General features: G+C 48.6%; 1 protein-coding gene and 1 long non-coding RNA gene across 2 annotated transcripts in view; one reads left to right on the forward strand and one right to left on the reverse strand.

Moving 5' to 3' along the window:
• Positions 1-18,474: 18,474 nt before the first annotated feature.
• LOC130533068 (uncharacterized) lies at positions 18,475-20,625 on the forward strand. Its single transcript, XR_008952472.1, has 3 exons — positions 18,475-19,379; positions 19,627-19,664; positions 19,779-20,625. It is a non-coding gene; the product is annotated as an uncharacterized LOC130533068 (long non-coding RNA).
• The window catches only part of erfl3 (Ets2 repressor factor like 3), a 34,441-nt gene continuing 30,055 nt past the window's right edge, over positions 20,363-24,748 (reverse strand). Inside the window, 2 exon segments of the mRNA XM_057045925.1 lie at positions 20,363-23,828; positions 23,920-24,746. Coding sequence (XP_056901905.1) covers positions 23,181-23,828; positions 23,920-24,746 — 1,475 coding nt within the window. The 3' untranslated portion in view covers positions 20,363-23,180.

Consider the following 24,748-nt stretch of genomic DNA (forward strand, 5'->3'; position numbering starts at 1 on the left):
GGCGAAACAACACTGCAACAAGGAAAAAACTGGGGCCATCAAAGCTAAGGTGACTCGTACACTTAGCCCTGAAAAGGGGGCTGTGGCAATCCCCTTGTTGCCGAATGTGTACTTTTAGCCAAGAAATACGTGCAGTAATACTTGATGGTCTGTTCCAGCGACCGATATGCACTAATTTAGCTGCTTATTGCAACAACCAGAGCTTCAACTGCACCACTCCGACTAGGATCAACCTCTCGGGAACGCCCCTGGTCGTGCACCCGTTGCAGAGACAGAAAGAAACGCAATTGTTCTCATGTCTTCACTACAAAGGCGTATTCAGTCGTACTGACTGGCAAAGTAACCCAGCAATAAGTGGCTACTGCTGCAAGTACCACGTTCCTTTTCCCGTTGCCTGCCCCAGGATTGTGCTACGCACCTGTCTTCCAATGACAGCCAACACCTGCTAAGATACAAATCACTTATCGAGAGGTGAGGTGAGCAGCCAACGTGAGTTCATCACCTTCTACTACATCTAATCAGACATCACTCACTGCAAATCTGCTGCATTCATCCATCAACCAGCGCACTCACGGCGACCATGCATCAGCTCAGATTATCAACACAGCTACCAAACACCATCGCGCAGGTCTCTGCATGGTCTTTAATGCCCCACTTTCTTCAGTCCACCTATCCAAGCTGCCCCCAAACCTGCGATTAGCCCCAGTGGCGGCTGATGCCTCCGCTACATGGGCAACTACGCTCAGGGATCCAGGCAACAAGCAGGGACGACGGCTCGCGCCCGTATTTCCCCGTCTTCTCCTCGGGCCACGAGCTGGCTGGCGGTGGGAAGATGCCCGAACACCGGGCAGGAACAAGATGGGGGGCCGGGGGCTCTCCGAGACACCGTGGGCTGGACCGTTGGCGAGCTGTGTCCGCTTGCAGCAGGTTAGCTAAGCACTCCGCGCGGACATGGGCTCGCGCACACCGTCCACCTCCGTCACTGCTTCGCCTCGGGAGCGCCGCTGTGTTCCGGGAAAGTCCTCATTCCGCGTGTCCACGGCTCCCACCCCGAGTGGAGGTTCATATTTGTCTGGTTGTCCCTCTCACGAGCCTCGGTCCTTTCTTTCTCTTTCCCTCCCTCTTCCTCTTATTGTAAACTAGGCTGCCTGCCCCCCCTCCCGAAGTCGTTCCCCTCCTCTTCTCGTGCTGTCAACCTCGCCCAGGCCTGGTCCCGCCCCCTCTGCACAATCCGCTCCAGCCATTGGCCAGAACTGCCACCTGTCAACTATCCGCCGCGAGCGCTAATTGGCCGGCGCGTGCATTGGAATGCCAGTCATATGCAAATATTTAGCCGGCTTTGGGACCAGCGCTCTCGTTCCTACAGCAGCCGGTTTTTTTCCCGACATTAAACACATGTTTATAAACAGGAACACTTAATTCAAATACTTTCACTCCAAAACACGAGTTGGGCTTCATGTAACCTTTATAAATGACTGTTTCTTTCGGCTGATTCAGTAAGCCCACCCCCCGCCTCACGTCATTGGTCCACAAGCCGTAGTAGAGCTTGATTGATGTAACAAAGAGCGAATCAAAAGGCGACACTCAGATGTAGGCCAACCAATGGTTAACACAGGTTAGGCCAGATTCTTCCCCCTTACAGATGCTCTGCCAAAGATTTAATACCAGAAGAAAAGCATTGTAATGCAGTTGTAGAGCTTTTCACTTGGGTTTGCTTTCCAGTAAGTATCTTCACATTATCTACCGGGCTGTGACGTCAAGGATGAAAGTGCACACATTCATGAACAATTAATCCCGACGGTTGATTAATAATCCATGGATGGATGGATGGATGGATGGATGGATAATGGATGGATGGATAAATGGATGGATGGATGGATGGATGGCTGATAATATACAGTATAAGCTTGTTGCCTAAATAATGTAGTAAGTAAATTCAGTGTGTTGCTTTCATTTTGATTTAGGGTCAGTTAATCCTCATGTAATGTAACTTTATACAATCCCCACATCATGCATACACACCTCCTCCAGACACACGTAACTGTAGGTTGTTTACAACAAGGACATGGTGGGGGGAGAGATAAGAGATTTGGAAACAAGAGATGGGTGGTCTGAAAGAGAGGGAAAATGGGTGGGCCATGTTAGGAGTGAGTAAAAATAGACTGAGAGTCATTTTCAGCAGGAGCGAGGGTGAGGGATGGTGGAGGAGGGTGATCAGGTGGGTGGACAGAAAACAGCATGTGGAACCAAAAGGGCATATGGAGAGGCAGAAATGAAATAAGGCACCTTAAACAGGAAGTAAGCATTCATGTGGCTTCCTGTCATCCTAGATGAGTCAAGACGTGCTGCTTAGACAAGCTTGTCTTTAGGACAAAGACACGTGCAATCCTGGGAGGCCCAAATCCAGCTGCAGACCACTCTGCTTACTGGGACTTTAGGAACTGACCAGTGAGGTTATCAGGGCCACTTTTAGTTAAAAAAAATTACGTTTTTCAAAATGGAATTGAAGATGAACCTCCTCAGGCAAAGAGAAATGTGAAATATGTTATTTAACAGCAAATGTGCAGGAAAATAGAAAGTATAATCTTCTTTGTGACATGAAGTTCTGGACACTAAAGTAGCGGCAGTTCAGGAGCGAAACAATAGGATCCAAATCAAAGTGGAGGAATTCTCCTGAGCTGAACTATTTTTGCCTGCTGCCATGCAGGCAATGCAGTATGTGTGTAGGTGTTCAGCAGCTTCCATTGGCTGCTCCTTCTCCCAGACTTCATTCCCTTTGGGTGCACATACACATACCCCGTTACAGCTGTCAAACGTCACATATGATGAAACCTTTGCCCCTCCTCTTATACCACCTCGCTAACGCCATGCATGCAGAGCACCGCCTTCTGCTCGCTCTGCCATCCCATCTCCCACGTTCCTCAATTCAGCATCCAACCCTGTGCTGCCTCTCGCTCCCACGACCCAGCATTTGCTCCATCAAAACTCAAGCGTTACCATGGCAACAGTAAGTTCGGGCACAAGTCCCCGTGTCAGACACGTTCTGCTATTAACTACTAGAAAGTTAATGAGCGCTCTAGTACTTTTTAAGAGTCCCTAGAGGAGACCTCGGATGGTTGGAGACTCAAGGTATCTGGTTTTTATTTTTCAATAAATCATCTCGTTTGTATGGGCTAAAAATTAATTCACTGGCATTCCTGGATAACTGTGGACGAAATATAGAGAAGATGAACCAGCGTGAGCATATATCCCGTCATTTACTGGAACGTGCAATACACCGGTTTGGCCGGTAGGGGACACTGCTGGCCTGCAGATGTATGGCTGACATACTGTCGGCGGCGGCAGGGCTGTGCAGTGTTGGAGGTAAAGATGCAAAGAGAGAGCTAAGTGATGAAGGACAAGCAGGAGATCCTTAAAATGAGGAACTTCTCCGATCAAATCTTCAGATTGTGTGACAAACAACTAGAAAGCACCATCACCCTCAACAACTGGATACCATTTACAAAGATGTCCAAAGGATGCTGTAATATGTGCTCCGAAATATCAGTTGTGACTATATGTAGTCAAAGTCTTCAAAGCACCAGACAAGTTTCACTGCAATAGAGCATTCAAGATTATTTTCAAAGTGTGCTACGCTTGAAAGAAAACTAGCACGGCACATGACTTATGGCGGGTCCTAAGGGCTGCTCATGTGCCACAGTCCCGGTCGAGATGGCTGTGTTATCCAGATGTGGTTGTTGCCATGGTCAGGGAGGATATGCAGTGCTTTAAGCGTTACGTAAAGCAGGGGCGGGAGGGAGTGGGGATGTTATTCCCGGGTATCCGTATCCGGGTAGACCAGGATGAAGAGAAAGACGTGAACAGGAGGGGAAGCAAAGCCCCTGCAATGCGATAGAGCAAAGGGTTAAAATGAAAATGTTAGCATTTTTAAAAAGAATAAAAGAGGAAGATGTAGGAACGTGCCTCCAAAGCGAAACCACTGCATCCAGGAGTAAAACAACAGTATTTCGGGAGGTTTGTAAGTGACACGGGCGTCGTGGCAATGTTGATGCAAAGCAATTTTAACTTCAAAATGTTAGTAAGACTGATTTTACATGGAGAGGAAAACGACATGCTGAACACACTGAAGGGGGAATCAAATGCATGATTCTGTCCGCAGCAACACTTATGCTTATGTGATGATGAGGGAAGTGAGAATAAAAAACACTCAGTTTCGACCTTTGCAACTACAAGGTTATCGACATCTGTGACAGCTCAGAAACGCGCTGCATTACCGTCTCAAAAAATAACAGTTATCCATTTAAATGGTTCCTAAAGTTCAATGTAAAGGTCTTATGGGTAAAATGAGTGTTTAATGTGTTGCTTCTGAAATAAATCAGAGGAACCTCGGAATGAGCTGTGTGTGTTTTTAGTTACAGTTCAGGTTTGAGACTCTTTCCACCATGTTTGGTGACCTCAGCCTGCTCAAAAAGTGTCACACGCTCAAAACCTACAGAAGCTTTTTCTGTTTGCTAATATTCTACGTTATGCAGAAGCCACATTGGCGCAATGTTTGCTTTTGTTGCCATGGCAACAGACATTTGGCCCTCACAGACCACATCCGGTCCTCAGCGATTGACTCCGTATTATTCGGCACGTGCACACTCAGTGCATGCAACACACACGTGACAGCATTAATGTTTCGAAAACAGTGTTCACCACGAGGAGCCTGGAAACAATGCTTTAATTAGGTTCTTCATTTATGTGTTCGATGAGGAAAAAAGAGGAAAGAATGTGTAGCATTTGCCTTGAAAGTGCGTCAGTTGACGACTTTGAGGGGTCGGGAGGCTGCTTGACTTAATGTGAAAAAAAAGAACATGCACAGCATAAATTATGAGCACTAATGGACAACAAGGCTGCTTTTAATGTCAAAGGTTTCATACTAAATTATAAATATGTCAGCACGAATTCATTCACTGCTAAATAAATGTGTGTTACTGTAGCACTACACTTTATAAATGTATGATTTTGCATATTTTGTAAAGCTATTTAAATGCTTCATCGGCTGTAAATTCAACTTCACACTTGTGTAAAATTTTAGGTTTATCTGTCTCTTTCTTGTCGTGTTTGTATCCACTGAGCACCTGAATCCTGCAGTTATGTTACAGACATAGAAATTTTACGTATTCAAAAATGTACTTTAGCTTTTTTTCCCCGGTTTTCTCCCTGACTCTGAATTTGACTCAGTATCTGACAACAAGCTGCGATCCAAACTTATCAGCGATAACAGTGATAAGACAAAACTAGCAGCTCTGTAAACGATACTTGCACATCACTCACATCCCTTATGTAACACATGTCTGTGCTCGCTTTATTCACACTCTGCTCCGACCAGATGCAAAAGCAGACGCAACTCAGAAAACACCCAAATGTGCTTCTTACTCAAAGTCCGTTAAAATAAATTCATGCATGCACGGGGACAAAGACTTGCTATTCATTCATTCATCCAGCGTCCTCTCAGCTATAAGGAAAATGGACCTGAAGGGGGACCGTGGACTCACACTGACGGCCCTCCCTTTCCCGTGCACGTCTGCGTGCACGGTGATAAGTGCACGCATGCTGAGGGCACAAGGCCTCCTGGTGCAGAGGGCTACACACAGAGACTAAATGTCCGTATTTAGGAGAATCACGGAGAAGCTTGTTTCTTTTGCAGCATCTGATAAATATTTGCTGTGTCACACACACACACACACACACACACACACACACACACACACACACACACACACACACACACACACACACACACACATTCTAAAACACAAACCCGTTACTGACAGAGAACGTTATCTACAACTTGTTTCACCACGTCCTCATATGACTCATAAACACACACAGGCAGACACACACACGCTTTCAGTGTGTAATGTGCATGCAAACACACACTCCTCTCATTTTAAATATGTTTGGCCCATTGTATCTTTCCCAAACCCCAAATCATTTCTAACACCTAATTTTATTAATTTCCTAATTTAATGTAATCAAATTTGATCTGATATTGCATTAAAGAAACAGGGAAATATTTAAAATGTTATTTAGATATAATAAGCATGATGCACACTGATGCACACATATTTCATCTGTATTTTTCTTACTCACACATCAGAATAAGGTAGTTTTAATCGTGTTTAAATTCAAACTAACAAACATGCAGCTATTGATGAAGTATTATTTCAAATGCTCATTTTCTCAAACTAAAGGTTTGATTAAAGTTCTAATCTTTAGAGCACAGACACAATAAAGGATAGTTTTGCCTTTCAAACCTCATGTGGAATTTCAAAGGTGTGAATTATTTACTGCGGTCACATGATCGACCTGAACATTTAGTGACTCGTACTTTAAATTACAGCTGGAAACAGAAGCATCATGGAGAAAAACACATGCTGGGACACACAGCACGTTTCCTCTGTTATACACACACACACACACACACACACACACACACGCACACACACTCTCAATCACACACACACACACACACACCACACACACACACACACTCACACACACACATACACACTCACACACACACACAATGTTATATTTTGCCTTTAAAAACCTGTGTATGTATGTGTGCATGTATGTGTGTATGTGTGTGAGAGGGTGTGTGCGTGTATTTGTGAGTGTGTGTGTATGTGTGTGTGTATGTATGTACAATATGTGTGTGTACGTGTGTGTATATGTGTGTGTGTATGTGTGAGTGTGTATGTATGTGTGTGTATGTGTGTATGTGCGCGTGTGTGTGTATGTATGTGTGTATGTATGTATGTGTGTGTATGCGTGTGTATGTATGTGTGTGTATGCATGTGTGTATGTGTGTGTGTATGTGTGAGGGTGTGTGTGTATGTATGTGTGTGTATGTGTATGTGTGTGAGAGGGTGTGTGCGTGTATTTGTGAGTGTGTGTGTATGTGTGTGTGTGTGTGTGTGTGTGTGTGTGTGTCAGTTATACTGAAATTACTTCAATAACAACATTCTGATCATCAACAAGATATGAAAACAGGCTAAAACAGACACCTCTGACCTTTCATCTATTTATATTAGCATAAAAAAAGCCAAAGTAGAACTTTAGAGTAGTTTTATAGTATCGTTGGAATTTCTATCCAACAAATCACTTCTTTTCCTTTTTTTCCATAAACACCAATGAAACCAAGAATTATATAATTTTGAAGGGTCCAATAAGGCCCCATTCAGGATCCATTTTGGTTCCTTTTTAGTAACTGATCCCACATAACAAGAACTTCTGCACATGGAGCAACTCTCACCTGTCCCGGGTCGTCCCATGATGATGTCCTTTCGTGGGATTGGGTGGAGGCTCTCTGCAGGGAGGATGAGGGGCAGCAGGGCAGTTGGAGAAGGGTGGCAAGGGACAGGCTGCTGGACATCATCTCTCAACACCCCCTTGTTCTCTTCTTGCCCCCCAGAGCTGTCTGTACTTTTCTGAACAGGAACTGTGACTGTTGTGCTAACGGTAACTGACAAGGCCTGCAGGGGGGTGGAAGGGGCATCAGTGGTAGACAAAGAGGAGGGTGTTGGGGACACAAGCACCAGTGTTTGGGCTGGGCTCCTTAAAAGAACGGTGCCATTGGGTATTGAGGTTGCAGCAGCATTAATGGGAATGGGAACCTGGAGGCCAGAGTTTGAATGAGGACTGAGTGTTGCTAGGCATATGTCTTTCGATGAAGCGCTATCTATCCCCTGCTCATGCTCAAGTCCTCCTTTTCCAAGCGGACATTCTGTAAATTTTGCCAGTGGAACTTCAGGATTTCTCACAATGACAGGTGAGTCCCTCAAAGTCTGCTGGGATATGGGGATCGCACGACGAGATACTCCATCTGGAGTGAGAGGAGAAGGAGATGGAGACACCAAAAGAGGAGGAGGAGATACAGCTGGTGAGGAAAGTGGTCTACTCGAGGAGGTGGTAGTCACCCCCCTAGGACGGGAGAAGGTCGGTGTGTGTGTGTTGGAATGTGAAATTGGAGTATGTGGAGACAGCACCCTGAAAGAGTTGCCCAGGTCCCCCTGCTCCACCTCTGTTTTAGGTGTGTAGTCGTGGAGGTGTGAAGGAAGGGAGGCTGGAGGAGGTGCATCAGGTTTTCTTTTGCTGGGGCTCATGGGGACCGTAAACATTAAGTTACTATGGAAGGAGGACTGGATGCCCGAAGTGTGTCTTTCACGTTCACTTCCTCCAGCTGGGGCTGTTGCCCTGTTCCCCCCTGCCCCCCCTCCCCCTGTCCCACTGGGCTGCCTGTGTCTGCGGTGTTGCAGTACCGGGGAGGCGGTGATGGGGGAGAAGTTTGCCGGCCTGAAGCCAAACAGAGGGGACGGTGAGGGAGAAGGGGCAGGGGAGAATGGTGATTGATTGGAGATGGGAGAGAAGGAGGGGGTCCCAGAACGGGAACTTCCTAAAGACACAAGCATTGTGGCAGCTTCACACTCATCAATGTCGAAACGTGAAGATAGTTCATGTGGGAGGAGCGAGGGGAGGACCAAGCGTGGTCGGGAGTCTCCTCTACTACTGGCTTCACTGCTCTCTCTTGATGTGTCATCCCATTCAAACTCACTGCTTGCTCTTCCATGCAGGTCAGATGGGGTGACTGTTCCTGAGCTGCTGCCCCCTCCTACCCTCTCTGCTCCTGATGCCTCAATTTCTTTGGTCCTCATTGACAAGTGTCTGGAACAGTATCCTCGACGCTGCGACTCTTTCATGCATCCCTCCCTCGAGCACAGTCTCCTCCACTGTTTACCATTGAATTTCTTGCGTATACCATTTGGGGTGCACACAACATCACCCTTCTTATATTTCTGTTGAGCCAATGAAAAGGGAGTCCGAGTGCGAGAGGGGGTAGTAGAGGAGCCCTCACCCGGAACTGGGGTAGAGATCTGAGTGGGAGTGATTTTTGCTGTAGATAGGTTTGGGGTGCTGTTGTGAATTTCAGAAACAAGGAGGGCATGGGTAGAGGGTGGTGGAGAACTAGCTATGCTGGAGAGATGATGGGGTCCCAGGCCACGCACCACTGTACGGTGAGGGGAAGAAGGGGACAAGCCATCGGACTTGGAGAGGACATTTCTGTGTTGAGAGGTGACGGCATTAGGCTTGGAACCAACAGTGAGGCCCAGGGTAAAACGTGATAGCTCCACATCCTCGTCTGGACTGTTTGGATGCTTCTGTCTTTCTCTGTGAGTATAATTGAGTCCGTAGCCATGAGCTGCGCTGCCAGACATAGTTGAATGGCACGATGGATTTGTGTTTCCATAGGAGTGTCCTCCTGTAGCCCCCTCAAGCGAAAATCCATGGGCCAATCTTGCCCCACGTCCCAGTACCCCCATTCCAATACTCAACTGGCACACTTCCCTCTCTACCTCCATCTCCTCCCTCCTTTCCCTTTCTTCCCTTTCCCTCTCACGCTCTCTCTCCTTAGCCTTTCCACCCTCCAAATATGAGACCTCCCAAGGAGGAGTCAGGAGTCTTAGGCTTTGTCGGGACACCCAAACAGCCTGGGCATTAGCTTTTCTTTGTTGCTTCTCCTCCCCCATATCTTCCTCACCCAGAGTCTTTCTGTCCCCCTTTAGGAGCACCTGGTAAGGAAATGAGACACCAGGATGGGGGTCCACCTTAACAATCATCCCTTCTCTGTATAATAGAGGACAACCCTCTTCGCCACCAAAGGGTACACAGACTTGAGTTCCAATTGCAACAGGTGCTGTGCCAGGAGGAGGTGTGTCCAAAATAAATTCCACAGTGCTCATCACAGTGTTACCACAGAAAGGATATTTGACAATTGTTTCATATCCTTGAAGCTGGACCTCAACATTACCGCCACTCACCCTGCGCACTACCCCAGGTCTGAATATAGGTGATGAAGGACATGAGTCAGTCTCTGTTTTAACCCTTGTGTCCCCGTGAACTGCACCTGCACTCTCTCCTGTTCGAGCCAGGACCCTCTGGTTTTTCATGCCTTTAGCCAGAGCTTCGGCCACTGCTTCTGACAGGCTGGCCTCCACAGAACTTGAGCTATTTGGGTGATCTGGGGTGTCAAAGATTTTCTGATGTTGGCTTGATCTTGTTGCTTCATTTACATCTAGGTCAGCTGAATGCTCGCTAGCTGTATCGGTGGAGGAAGAACGCACTGAGCTAGGTGCCCCAGTCTCGTTCTCCCCACTTTCTTTTTCATGGTAATCAATTGACCTCGTTCTATTCTCAATGGAAACCAAGTGGTTTGTTTCTGTAGCCGTACAGTCTACAGTTGCCACAGATGGCAGTTTACCTGAGAAATGATTACTTCTACTGTTGGCACTATGAACTAAAGTACAATGGCTTTCAGCACTACTATTGTTACTACTAATAATGCTTTTATTTATGTTTTTATTCATGCTAATTACAACATTGTTACTGCTCTTAAAATGATTAGCAACTGTATTTACAGTATCACTTAGTGCAGGGCTAGAGGTAGAAATGGTAGTCAGGGCACTTATAGTACTAGCAAAGTGCTCAAAAGTGTATTTTTTCTTGGGTACGCGAGCCTTAAATGTGGCTGTTTTTCGGCTGGAGACAGAGGTTACGCTATGGTTGGCTGCTTGAGAAGCTGTACTGGTGGAAGGTGGTCCTGCGGTAGGAGTAGGAAGTGCTACAGTTTGTGTGGAAATTTCACCATTTCCATTTGCTGCCAAAGTCTTCTTATTTTGTGCATTTCTTTCCACCTTTTTTCCATCGGTCTCAACTGAATCTACAGGTTTCCGCGGTTGGGTGAGATCCTTTGTTGGGGTATTGCTGCATTTGACAGGTTCTTCATTACAGTTGGGGGCAGAGGGTTGGTTCTGTTTGTCTGGAGATTGGGTGCCGGGTTTATGCTGCATGGGCTTGTTGCGTGTCTCCTTTTTGACTCTCTTGGGGTCTTTTTCTCGAAGAGGCTGGAAGGTCCCTTTCCTTTTCCCCCCTCTGCCTCTAGTTAATGGGGAAGAACGTCCTCGGTGTTTTTTTATTGGTCTCATCTTTCCCTTGTGTGTTTAGTTCTGCAGAGATCCTCTTTTTTTGCTTATAAGGCACTCTTTTTCTTGTCTTTTTCTTGTCCTCTTGTCCTCTTCTTGTCTTCTTGTCCTTTTCTTGTCTTTTTCTTGTCTTTTTCTTGTCTTTTTCTTGTCTTCTCTTCTTCACTCCTCTTGCTGTTTGATGTGCACTCTGAAAAAGAGGATGATTAACAGTCACCACATTATATCCAAAATCAAGAAAATATGATAAAATACATTAATTCATCTGACCTCCAAATCAGTCCTTAAATTATTTCAAGTTTGTTTCCTGAAGTGCAACAAAAACAATTTAAAAACAGAGAAACTTTATAAAGGTTAAAGTAGTGTTAAAATAGAAGAAATGAGATCTTCTGTTAGAATTGATATGGGATGAATAAATATACCTTTACAACTGGAGCACCACAGTATATTTCTCATCTAATTTTAGTTAAGAATCTTACTAAAATATTTTAACTGCTTATGATTCAGCTTTTCATATTCAAGACATGCCAAGAGGCTTTTTATTTTAAATGCACAGGCAAAAACAGCTTATTTCCATCAGTTTATCAATGCAAACTCTTGCTTCTTTATTCAGTCACACACACACACGCACGCACGCACGCACGCACGCACGCACGCACGCACACACACACACACACACACACACACACACACACTCCTCTAGTATAGTTTACCCTTTCTTTCCACATCCAGCACACGAGACACCAGCAGCTTTCTGACACTATTGTGCTACAGTAGAACAGAACACACCTTATTTTGACCTCTGTTGGGGGGTAAATGTGCCGGCCGGAGTGACACCACACTAAATCTGAGTGTGAGGGAAGGCGAAAGAGAGAGAAGAACGCAGCTGTCTGTTCTAACGGGCTGTAGTCGCTGGGAATTTCCACAGTCATTCTAGGACTCGCTGGATCTCTCAGCGTGTATTCGATGTCTCAGCCTTCGCCAGTCACACACACACACACACACACACGCACACACACACACACACACACACACACACACACACACAAATATAATTGGAGTAATCTGTTAGTGGGAGATATGACTAAAATTAGGCAGATTAAATGACTGACATGGGATCTGGCACAATCAGTGGTGCAAGATTACAGGCCGACACGACACGAGCCGCTCATGCACACAAACACACACACACACGCTTACATGTCCACACTCATACACTGATGTGGGAACATGTGATTTGTTTGAAAAACCCTTGGAAATCAATATTTCCAAAAACCAACAAAATAACGTAACGCTGCTCTTCCCATTTCTACACTTTGGGGGGAAAATCTCTTCCTGCTCTGATAATGGCTAATTCAGAACAATGCATGTTTCTTACTCACATTCTAATAAAAGTGAAAGAAGCAAACCTTTGGGAATGTTCCACATGGCTGCCTGAGCTCATGTCCTTTAGTAAGAATAGATTCTGAGACTGGGAGAGTTGGTCTTGCACTGGAAAATAATCCAAACACTTCAGCTGACTTACTGGCTGACTGAATGACTCAGGAAGATCTGATCCCAGCCTGCAAAAATGTGTTTGGTCCTGCTCATGGCCTCGCCAAAAGCTCTATAATTTGGCTGATAAGCCAGAGTCAGTGAACTGCACAACATAATATCTGCATAGCACCGAGATAACTGGGAGGTTTGGAGTTAAATACTGGCCAACTCTCATTTTGAGCACTAAGCATTTGTTAGGCTACAACCACATTGTGTCAGATCGAATATCATGATAAAGTATGCTGGAAATCAACTTTTTCTAACCCAACAGTAAACAATCAAAGGTCTAATTTCAGTGTTGTCATGTAGAAACATCTACATTCTCATTGAGGGTGTCATCAATTATCTGTCTCTTATTGTGCTCATCTGTAGAGCTCACACTTGTTCTGTGTATTGTGTTAAATCCCAGGGAAAATGATCAATTATGCTACATAATGTCAGTAATGTCATGTGATTAACAGAGGAATTTAGCACATCAGATCTCACCCATTCATTGAAATATCAAATGATTTGCATGTGCACCTGTGTGTGTTTCACATGCACATGTACACACACACATGCTGTAAACTGAAACTGGGGTATTGCTGGGTCTTAAACGTGTTTCTTATCAGCTCTAATCAATATACTGGCTGATTTGTAATTAGCAAAACATTAGGGACGATTCCAAGTCCTCTCGCTGAAACAGAGCTTGTCTTAAATTACCATAAATCTAAATTTAAACATTTTTGAGCAGGTTGCGAGCGATGTGTTTGGTGGGCCGGTCCGGAACCACTGTGCAACATTAACACCGCGCTCTCAGATTAAGCTGCCTCTGAAAAGACACCGTTGCTCTGCTCCAAATGCTGCAGCGCACGTTCAAACCTCCCGTCATCATTGCAGCACAGAACTTTGGACCTACGGCAAACGCTTTCCTCACAATTTACTATGCAGTCACCCATACACAGCTAACATCGCTAATAGACCTGCAGTTAATCACGTTGCTCACACACACACTCACACACACACACACACACACACGTGCATGACCTCACACTTTTAGTAGACTCTGGTTATGTGTATGAGTTAATGTCTTGTCAGCATTCATAAAGGAATTGTATAATATTTATTACAGGATTTGAACACAACCCTAATAAACTTTTACTTTAATGTCACTTAATTCTATAAAAGAGGTTAAGCATTATGACCCTCTGCAGGACAGGTGTGTGTGTGTGTGTGTGTGGTGTGTGTGTGTGTGTGTGTGTGTGTGTGATTAAAACATGGCTAACGGAGCTACTTCTGTTAACAACGTATGTGACATCAGCCTGGTTTTACGTGTCCTAACGCCAGCTTGTGTTTCCAGGTTTGCTGCAGTTCTTCTGTTCTCATTCTGGGGCGTCTGCACGGTTCAGGCCTCGGCGATGGGGACGGGGCGACAGCGTGATGGTCCAGCACGGGAAGATAATCTGCTCCATGGCCTTCGAACAAGCCAGGGAGACGGGGCGGCTTGGCCCTTAAAGTGGGTCACCGGGGGAAACGTTCATATGTGACAGAGCGAGAAAGGAAGGTGTTCTGTCTGGGTTACAGACATGTTTAATGAGCTCATTAGGGGAGGAGATGGGCGAGTTCACACATGACAGCGGGGTGTGATGTTAGGGAGTGTGTTTGTTGGGAAATATATGCGGGAGATTCCAGTGGTGGGATATTCCACTGGAGATAAATCAGAGTGGGATTGATCAGAGGTGACTGTAGGACCAAACTGCCACCTCAACATGCAGCGGCCTGCGTGGGTTTGGATTCATCTCACTCAATTTGGAGATGATCTTTTAACAGGTGCATCAGTGGGAACAGGAGAAATCCATCCCAACTCTCACGAGCATCTACACCACGCACGCAAAGCCTTCCTGAAACCCCTCCGTCAAAACTAATTCTAAAGTGAAATATGACAATGCTCGCGATCCAAAGTGTCCAGGCAGGTGTGCCAACAGCGCACGGAGCGTGCACGAAGTGTCGAGCGGGAGGAAAGCCCGGAGAAGCGCGGCTGCAGCCCGAATTCGCCGCGATGTGACACCGTTACCGGGAGAACCGACACAAGCACCGAGGCACCGTGAACCCCCCGGGCATGAAAAATGTCCTCCCACTAAATGGCATTTCGCTTATTTTTATTATTATTATTTTAAAAAATCCAGCGCAGCGCCGAGTTGCATCCACACAGAAAGCGGAAGAAAAGCGTTGCCAGCAATCTGATAACGTGCACGATTATAAAGAGTAATAAAAACGGTTTGCGGGAGACGCGGACTCTGTTATGTCGGTGTTTCGCTCTAGTAGGCAGCTCGGTAACGTCCGTAGTAGTGGCGCTTGTAGTAGTCGTAGTACGCAACGACATGGAGTCGCCTGAGACGGTACCGAGCCCGACCCAACTCCGTCTCTCCCCGTGTTCTGCTCGTTTTAAGCGGTGTCCATTTTAGAGCCGCACGGATCCGAGCTGCGTGCAGCAACCAGCGGCACCGCTGCCAGCGGCGCCGCTGGTTACTACGCCATCGGGACAAAGTAGTGCACGTTCCCAGCAGAGTGGCATCAACACGCAGGAGCAGCTCCACGGATCCGCGGGCGTGTTGCGAGACACTGGAGAAAGTTTGCAGCCTGCTGCACCCCCGCACCCCCGCCAGCCGTGCGTCGCAACAACACTGACCGCTGTCGGGTTTGATCCGCGTCCTCCGAAATGGAGACATGCGCGACGTTTTGGCGTGGTGAGCTCCACCTAACTTTGAATAAACTCACCTAAACGGAGCTTTTTCTCCTCGACTGAAGATTTATGGCCGAATGTTGCCGATGAGGAGGCTCACAACACCGCCAGTAACAACCCAGAGGTGTCGGCTGTCACCACTCCGCAGTCCGGGCTCCCGCAACACTTTTCCTCCGCAAAACATATCTTTCCCCCGCAGAAACTCAAACAGGAATACAAAAAAAAAACTATCGCTCTCCTTTTCTACTACAGTCACAAAATGGTGAATGAACCCTGACAGCTGGAGCGGGCAGCCAATGGGAGGCCGCAGCCCGGTACAGTAGCCAATCAGGGCGGGCGCTGCGCCGCCGGGGCGGGGAGCGCCGCCGCCGTCCGGAGGATGGACGGGGGGGTTCAGCCAATGGAGGCGGAGACGCGGACACAACCCGTTCTCCTGTCCCACACTTTACAGTATCCAATAGGAGCTCGGGGAACCATAGGAACAGTGTGAGGGAGGGTCGAGGGGAGGCAGCGGCGCCAGGCAGCCAATCCACGGGCACGAGGAGCCCTTCCTGTTTGTATAGGAGCGTGTTTACCCCGACGCGCCGCACAAGTGCCTCCCGGAGCAGGCGGTGATAAGGCAGGAAGCCCGCGCCGCTGCGCCATAACCGCCGGCTCCGCAACAACAGACTGTGTGCGCCACGTTTCCTTCATAAACAGGCGCGCGGCGCTGGCGGAGGGCGGAGCGGCCGCGTGACTTCAACCTTCTCACGGGGAAGCGCGTCCGCGGCGGCGCGGCCGACGCCTGGGAGCCGCGACGGTCCCGGCTCCCCTCCCGGATTTCTCTCAGCAACAGACGCGCACTCTCGCCGCTCGCAGCCAATCAGGGCGCCGCCTCCTGCCGTCGGTGACGTGGCGGCGCGGGGCGCCCCGCCCACTCCGCCGACAGTGAACGGCAGCGGTCCGGGCTGACGTCACCGCGCCGGCAGGCGATTGGGCAGGTGTGCTGCGTCTCGGGTCCAATGGGCGCGCGTGGCGGTGATGTCATGAAGTGTGTTGCCACCAGCTGTACGGAGAGGGCGTGGCTCGGCGTGAGAGCCACGAGCCCCACTGGTGACTCGCCGCCACGGATGAATAGAAACCGACTAAACCCCGCGTAAAAAGCGGGTTTGTTCAAAAGCTGCGCGCGGTAGATTGTAGGTCACGTGACACTTGTGTGGACACTTTTGCGTCTTTTTCTGAGTAAAGAGAAAATGCTTCACCAACTTCTGAGAGGAGCCAGTGTGAGAACACGTTACATAATGTGGAGGAGCCATGTGAGGACAGCGGGAACAGCGCCCCCTGTCGGCGTGTGCGGGGAATACACGAGTAGGTCGACCACCCGAAGAATGTTGTGATTGGCTGCAAGGAGCTCCGGGGCGGGGGTGGAGGGGTGCGTGCGTGTGCGCGCGAGTGTGTCAAAGAGAAACAGAGACCGCGAGAAAGCGCAGAACGGTGGGAGAGTTCAGTGCTGCACGAAATGTAGTTCTAGGCTGACATCTAGTGGCCATTCGGTGCCATTACGTTGCCTCGTTTGTCTTCTAAAGTTTTAGAAAATGTTTTTTTTTAAATGATTTAGAAGTTAAGGTAGAGTAAAAGACACTAGATTTACACACACACACAACACACACACAACACAGACACACACACACACACACACACACTTTAGAAAGATCTTAAGACAAAACATTGACAAGACAATTTTTAAAAATTCTAGTTTAAATCTAGTGTCAGTGAATCTTCAAAATATTGTGAAATGCTGCTTGTTGCCAACATGTTTGATAAAAGGTTTCATATGTTGAGAAATTTTGTGAAATTGTTTCATGTTTAGTCAAATATAATATCATATGTTTTGAGAATGCACTTTGTTACGAATTCTCTTGTCAAAATGAAATGCCGTTGTTGTGTTTTACAATTTAAAAAAGCATTTCAATTTTCTTGTCATAATATTGTCAGTGTGGTTGGAAAGTGATGCTGTGGACAGCTGCTGTTCACCGTTCTGCATGAACGAGACGATAGCATCTTGTTAGCACCCCGCCCCCCCCACCCGTCTCTGCCGCCCCCACCCTCACCATGGGAATCTGACCTTTGACCCTGACCCTGCAGCTCACTCTACTTGCTCACCATTGGTCTGTCAGTCAAATAAACCCCTGCTGCTCCTTCAGCTCGGTTCTACTGTCAATACAGATGCAGCTTAGCATGAGGAAGCATTATGAGGAAATAGAGGGAACAAAAGGCAGAAATATTGTCTTATCTCACCTGACAATATGAAATCACACTATTTGTATCCATTACAATGTTAAATCCAGAGCTATGATCCAGAGATGTGACCTCTAATTTGGACTAAAATGTTAGCGATATATCAAATGATCAACAATTACCTTCTTAAAAACAAGATCTTTGTGGTGTCATAAAAACGTGAAAGTCGTGTGCTCTTGTTCCTCCCCAGAGAAGATCTTGGTTTATAAATACTCCGCAGATCTACTTCCATGAGTTTATGATGCAGATATTTGTGTAATTTAACTCATCCATCCATTTCAATCTAAGGGTAGCTGTTAGCAAGCATGCTATTTGCCACTTCCTCGTTGACTGGCTGCTCACATTTCTGGGTACATTTCTGTCTCTGGGGTTCGTTTTTAAAAATTTGGACGGGTTTGAGGGCCTTCCAATCGATGTGTCTTTTTATAGTTATACTACTAAATATCCATTTGTACCGTGAGAGTTAAAGGGCCGGGCTGTGTTATTGAAGGACTCTTGTGTGTATCAGTCATGATCAGAGGACGTTCCAGGAGGAGCCGCCGTGTCTAATGGCAGCTGATAAATGTTGCACCCAGGACGCTGCCGTGAAACCGGGTTGAGGGAGAGGCCCAGCCGAGCTGCACCGCCATGGGAGGGGGGTCAACAACATCAGCTCTGCTGTGTGGAAAACTCTTGTGTGCATCACATTCCCATCACGGAAACTTTACACCACTCAGCTGTTCCCAGGGATCCGCCTCACGTGCTGGGGGGGGGGGGGGGCAGAACCCTGGAGGACAGACATCCTTGGCCGTGCACATTCTTGCCTGCATTACAGACAAAATACAGACTTCTTTTCACCTTATCTGATGATTCTATACATAATAAACCCAATATAGATGCTGTAGAACCATCAATGTACAGCTGGTGTCCAAAAACACACCCGTCATATTTTAGTGTTACATTTTATTTTTTGGCTCAGTTTAGGCCACAGAAGCAGCTTAAACCAACAAGATGTCTTCAAACGGGATAAAAACAGATTTGAAAGGGAAACAGTTCGAATGAAGGTGTAAATCTGGGAGTGCAGTGCAGAATTCCAACAACAGGGGGAAACGCTCCGCGCACAGCGAGCACGGGAGGACGGCTTGGTCCCCGCAGGTGGGGTAAGTTAGAAACCTGGGATCTGGGGCCTGAATTTGATCTTTTACGTGTCACATTTCAGAAAACCTAAAAGTGTAAGAACATTTTGTGTCGAATAAAGATAAACTGCCAAGAAGGGATGATTTTACAAGCAGTTTCAACAAACCACATCAATTTATCTCTCTGTCGCGCGCTTTCTAACACACACACACACACACACACACACACACACACACACACACACACACACACACACACATCAACTCGATGCTAGAGCGTCATTTCTCCGCACGATGGAGGATGTGGTCAGAATAGGCCTCTGTATATCCCGAACCGTAACCCAACTGTGTGTGTGTGTGTGTGTGTGTGTGTGTGTGTGTGTGTGTGTGTGTGTGTGTGTGTGTTAAGATGTCCGTCCATGTTTCTGGGTCCAAAAACGGGTCACAAGACAAGATTGAGAGTTAGATGTCAGAGCGAGAGTCTCTCCCGTCATTAACAGTTAATAATCAGTAGTTAATGCATAACTACCTTTATCGACCATAAATGAACGCACCCCCGCGCGACGGCTTTATAATTCCAGGAAATGCGCGTGTGCTCTTGCAGAGGCTTTGCATGATGCATTCAGGGTACATGAGGATTTCTGCACAGTTCTGTGAAAGCAGGCGTCGATCAGCGGAAGCAAAGAGAGGGAAGTGGTGCAGGTGAGAGCGCGCGCACACACACACACGCACGCACACACACCAGCTGTGGTCCCACTTTAGCTGCATTTCTGTGTGCATTGTTGCATTACAGTAAACCCACAACTGTACATTCTATAGTGACAACTGGGCTTCAGGCTTCGTGCATGATAGAGTTCAGATGTGGCTCCAGAATACAAATATAAAACAAGCAAGTTTGTGTTTGGGGGTAAGAGTTGATCCAGTGATGCTCACCTCATCTTTTTACCAGTGACCCCGACGAACCCGAGCTGTGTGACACCTTCACGGGTCAGTTAGCTTGAGTGCTAAATGAAATTAACTTGACTGCAAAGCGGCTGCCGATTTCTCCTTTTTGTGCGTTTCCTGTTTGGTTCACGTGCGTTTCTGTTGCCTTTGCTCCAGCTCAGCCTCGTCCAGCACTCGTGCTCCAGAGCGCCGCCGCTCTGACCTCTGGCGCCACGCGGAGAGGCGAGTTTTGTGAGCATAACGTGGGGGAATCAGCAGCCGAAGCAAGTCAACCCCAAACCGCCGCATCACTTCCTGTCTGGAAGAGACGACCAGCGACCCCGACGGCCGCCGCAGGGCTCCGATCTTCCCCAGGTGATTAAAGCCGCGGCCTCCTGGCGCTGATCCGGCTGCTGCCATCAGTTATTTCTAGAAGGTGACGGATGTTCTGAGGGTGTGTTTTCCAGACAGGAAGTGTGTTACGGGCAGGCCCGGCCCAGACGGGACACATCCACAACGTCGCAAATTCAATTAGCAGGTGTGACGGCGATGTCGAAAGGTCTGCGGACGCGGTTGCTCTTGGAGACGGAGCGATAACGAATCCTGCAGCGCGTTCCTCCGTGAAAGTGCTGGCGTCAGAACCGGGCTGGGCCGGAGCTGCCGAAGCTCTCTGGGGTTAATCTGGGCTTATTAAACCGCACCGTCTGATTAGCTGCCACTAATGAAGACCAGACGTAAACAAACACCACAGATATTTACACTGAGTTTTATCTGCTTTTAATTAACCCTGATTACAGATTAATTACAAGTTTGGAGGAAAAAAAACAACAAAAAGGGGAGAAATTCAATGTTACATCATGGTATTAAGTCCCATCTCTACACGTCTTACGTAACTGCTCAGGGGAGACGAGGCAGCAGGAGTGAGAGGGAGAGGATGGACCTTTACACAGCCAAGCTTCATCCTGCTTTAAAATCATACAGCCCCCTTTCCAAAAAAGGTCAAATAAAATAAAAACAGCAAAAATATACAAGAGCAAGAGAGAAAAAAAACTAACATGATGAAATAAAAATTACAATACGTGACAAAAATGATGAAATCACTCCCTAAAATAAAGGCCTCTGCCCTTCCCTCCACATCCCAGATGTTATTTTTCTGTCAGCATCCAAAAGGAATATTACACGTTATAGTTATATTACATTTATAAAAACTAAAAGACACGAGGTCTGCAGTTTGAAGGGTTGGTTACAACAGAAAAGCAACAGCTAACAAATCCATGGAATAATAATGCCAGGTGAGCAGGTAAATAACCTGATGAGACAATATTAACAACAATAATCAATAACAATATTGACATCATAAAAATGAACCTTGTTCTTATTTTTCTAATCTCTGTGCTGTTTATCCACCGTTGAGGCCTGAAAGCGGCTCGGAGACAAACAGAGTCCAATCGATCAATAATTATTAACCCCTCCGCATCTGAAAAAGTGCCGCGGCTGGCGGGGGGGGGGACCGAAGCGCGGCGAGGACAGAGGACAGAGGACGGAGGACAGAGGACGGAGGACAGAGGACAGAGGACTCACCTGTTCTAGATACAACAGGTGAGTCTGGTGCCTCATCGGTTCCTCGGATATGACAATAGTAGTAAGGCAGCTGTCAGTTCAAATACAGACACAGGAAACTGTGGTGTGTGTGTGTGTGTGTGTGTGTGTGTGTGTGTGTGTGTGTGTGTGTGTGTGTGTGTGTGCGTGTGTGTGTGGTGACGTGCTCCAGTCCAGACCGCAGGGGTCTGATGAGGAAATCCGATCAGCTTGGCTCCACGGAGCGCCGGAGGCCATTCATCTCACGCTCTGCTTTATGGATCTGCCGGTCACCTGGTGCACGTGACCAATCTGCGACAAGCATCCAGATGTTAAAACATCACAAATGATGTGTGTGTGTGTGTGTGTGTGTAGAGGGGCATCGCAGAGGTCAGGACCTTTCGGGACAGAAGCCCTGGCCCCCTCCTTACAGTAATGATTAACCCTCCTGACCTGATGGAGCTGCCGTGAACCTTTGAGCATCACACCAACAAACAGAAAAGACAGGATTACTGCCATGACCCGTGGGCTAATTCTGACCCCCCCTTCCACACACACACACACACACACACACACACACACACACACACACACACATGCAGAGCCTGGAGAGGTGGCCTAGGGCCAGGACAGCCCAGGCCTGGGAGAAGCCCCCTGAGCAGAGCTGGACTACAGACAGGAAGGAGCAGCGTGCTGGAAGCTGCTGCTCCTGAAAACCCGACTCTCCAACTGTGCTGCTGAGCCACGAGCTGCTAGCAGGAGCCTCGCCACACTTTAATCCACCCAAACTATGTGGAATTAAACGGATAATTAAAGAGTTATGGTACTTTTAAAATCTCACTTTTTCACTAATTTCTTTTAGAATATACAGGATACAAAGACAGTCTGCATGTGTTATTACAGCTCCGTTTGCACTTTTATACATGCTATCAAAACAAGGCATAGAGAGGCAGTGTGTGTGTGTGTGTGTGTGTGTGTGTGTGTTATGAAATGTTCCCTAGTCTCTCAGGCTCTCACACACACGTCATTAACAGGCCTGGCCGTCTCACACACGCTCAGGACCTGAGGATGACGCCACCAGGAGGGGGGCTGGTGGCTCAGAGTCAGGGATTATGTTTAGGAGAGTGTGTGTGTGTGTGTGTGTTTGCTGGTTTAGTTTAACACTATCAATAATTATTAGTGGAGCTTTAGCTGGTGAACTGGACTCAGGAGAAGCTCCTGGGGCGGCCGGCTCCGTGGGTCCCTGTCTCCGGATGGTCCCTTCAATGGCCCGTTTTCATTTGTTTCCTTTTTCCTTTGAGTGAATCCACGATTCCGATCCCGACGGCGGTCCGTGAGCGACGGAGGAGGGAGGATGAGAGACTGAAGGACTCTTGTCATGGTTGCGTGTTTGTGTGCATGATTTGATTAAGCGTACAGCAAACGGCTTCCCTGAGTGGACTGGGCCAGGCTTCAGAGCGTCAGACAACCACCCGACTGCCCCCCTCTTTCATGTCTTTCATGTCTTTCATGTTGCGCTTAGAAGCGTGTCGGGAGTTAGCGAGCGATGGTTGCAGCTCTCCGCTCCCTGCTTACGGGTCAGGTCATCCAGGGGCTGTGGGGGTTTAGATACAGGCACTTGTCAAAGTCCCATCAGCTCGTAGGAAATGTAAATGGGGGGGGGGGGGGGGGGGCATGTCCCCTGAGGAAGGTGCTGACTGGCTGCTGTTTCTAATGAGGGGGCAGGGCACCTGGTGCTTCCCTGGTCACATGGGAGGGATCATTCCAGCTCTGTCACTGCTGTTTGGGAATGCTGAGTCTCCCAGTGGAGCCCTGATCCAGCCAGAGGATGGATGAGGGAACAAGGTGTTGGCTTCATGTGTGTGTAGGTTCCACTGTGCTCTCAGCTCACTGGGGAGGTCGGTGATCTGCCTGATTACCGAGGAGGGCCCGGGCTTCCGGAGATTCCGTTTCCATCTTGCCGAGCCGCCTCCAGTGCTGCAGCAGTAGTGTGTGGACTCGTCAGCAGTCTTTGTTCTCCAGAGACAGCTGCGCGGTGGCGCGATGGAGCTCCGTGCTCACCCTCAACGGCGCCGCCAGCGAACCCTCGTACGCCAGCAGGGGAGGACTGTCTCCGTCTCCTCCCCCGGCCCGGTCCTCGTCCTCAACGTCCATCTGTCCATTACTCTGCCGCTCTCGCTCCCTCTCCTCCTCGGGTCGGACTTTCTTGTCATCCGACTCCTCCATGGAGGCCTCCATGCGCTGGTCTTCGCTCCAGCGCCTCTTGAAGCGCAGCTTCAGGGGGATGCACTTGGTCTGGGGCGCCGCCGCGGAGCCCGTGTGGGGAGGGGGCGTGGTGCTGTCCCCTTCCACAGGTTCGCTCTTGAAGGTGAGCAGGCCGCGATGTGCACCCGTGGGCGCCTGCTGCGAGTTGTAGAAGGGCGTCAGGTTTGGTGGCGGGGGAGCGGGGGCTTTGAAGACGTCCTCGTCCAGGTCCTCGTCGGGATTGGCCGCGGCTGTGCCGTTAGCGAAGCGGTGAGGGTGTTCAGGCACCTTGGCGTGGTGATGGGGGAAGTGTTGGAACTCCTCATCTCTCTCGTCTGGGTCCTCCTCGCTAATGTCAGTCACCTCCACCTCTTCCTCCGACTCAATGTCTGAGATGGGCTCCACCTGAACAAAGAGGAACCCGTCATTTCATCAGTCAAGAGAGCTGTGACCCTTTAATAACCAAAACACACAAAACACCGGTTCTGTCGCCCACCTTAATCTTGGGGAGTCCTGCGCTGTTCAGAGATTGTGTTGAGGAGGAGGCAGATATGAGGCCCGAGCCACTGGCCGAGCTCAGGTCACTCCCAAAGGAGAGCGAGGAGCCCAGGCCCGATGTGGACGACATGGAGCCCGACCCCGAGGACATGGAGCTCTGCCTTGGTTTGCCCTGGCTCTGGCCGTCCCTCTGCTTCCTGCCTGGAGGCGGCGGCTGCAGCTTGAACTTGAAGGGAGACATGTGCGGGGGCTCTTCCCCCAGGTGGAGTGGGTGGTGCAGCGGATGAGAATGGGGGTGTGGGTGGGCAGAGTGAGGAGGGTGGGGGTGGTGGTGTGCAGCGTGAGCCAGAGACGGATGGTGATGCCTCTCCCCTCTGTCGCTTCCCACCGCTGCCCCCGCCCTCTCTGCCCTTTCACCTCTCTCCCCAGCCAGACCGGCCTTGTCTGCTGCGGGCCGGTGGGGCTGAGGGATGATGATGTTCGGGTACTGGAAAAAAGCCCTCGGGCTCAGGCCGTAGTTGTACACGGACTGAGTGTGGGCCTGGAGGTAACGTTTCATGTCCTCTGGATTAAAGGAGAAGTGGGAGCCTATCATGGGGGAGAGGGTGGGGGAGGGAGTGTACGGGAGATGAGATGTTGGGGTCATGGAGAGAGCTGGCGACAGAGGGGGCGCCAGGAGCCCAGCCCCCCCAGGCCCGGGGAGGGGCGACACTGGGAATGGAGACAGAGGCTCGGGGTGGATCCGGTGCCCTGCTGGCCCGCAGGAGCCGGGGTGCCCTGCGGGGTTCCCTGGGCCTCCATACATGCGGAAAAGGGATTCGTGGACA

This window comes from Takifugu flavidus, chromosome 10 (assembly GCF_003711565.1).
Source record: "Takifugu flavidus isolate HTHZ2018 chromosome 10, ASM371156v2, whole genome shotgun sequence".
NCBI classification, from domain to species: Eukaryota; Metazoa; Chordata; class Actinopteri; order Tetraodontiformes; family Tetraodontidae; genus Takifugu; species Takifugu flavidus.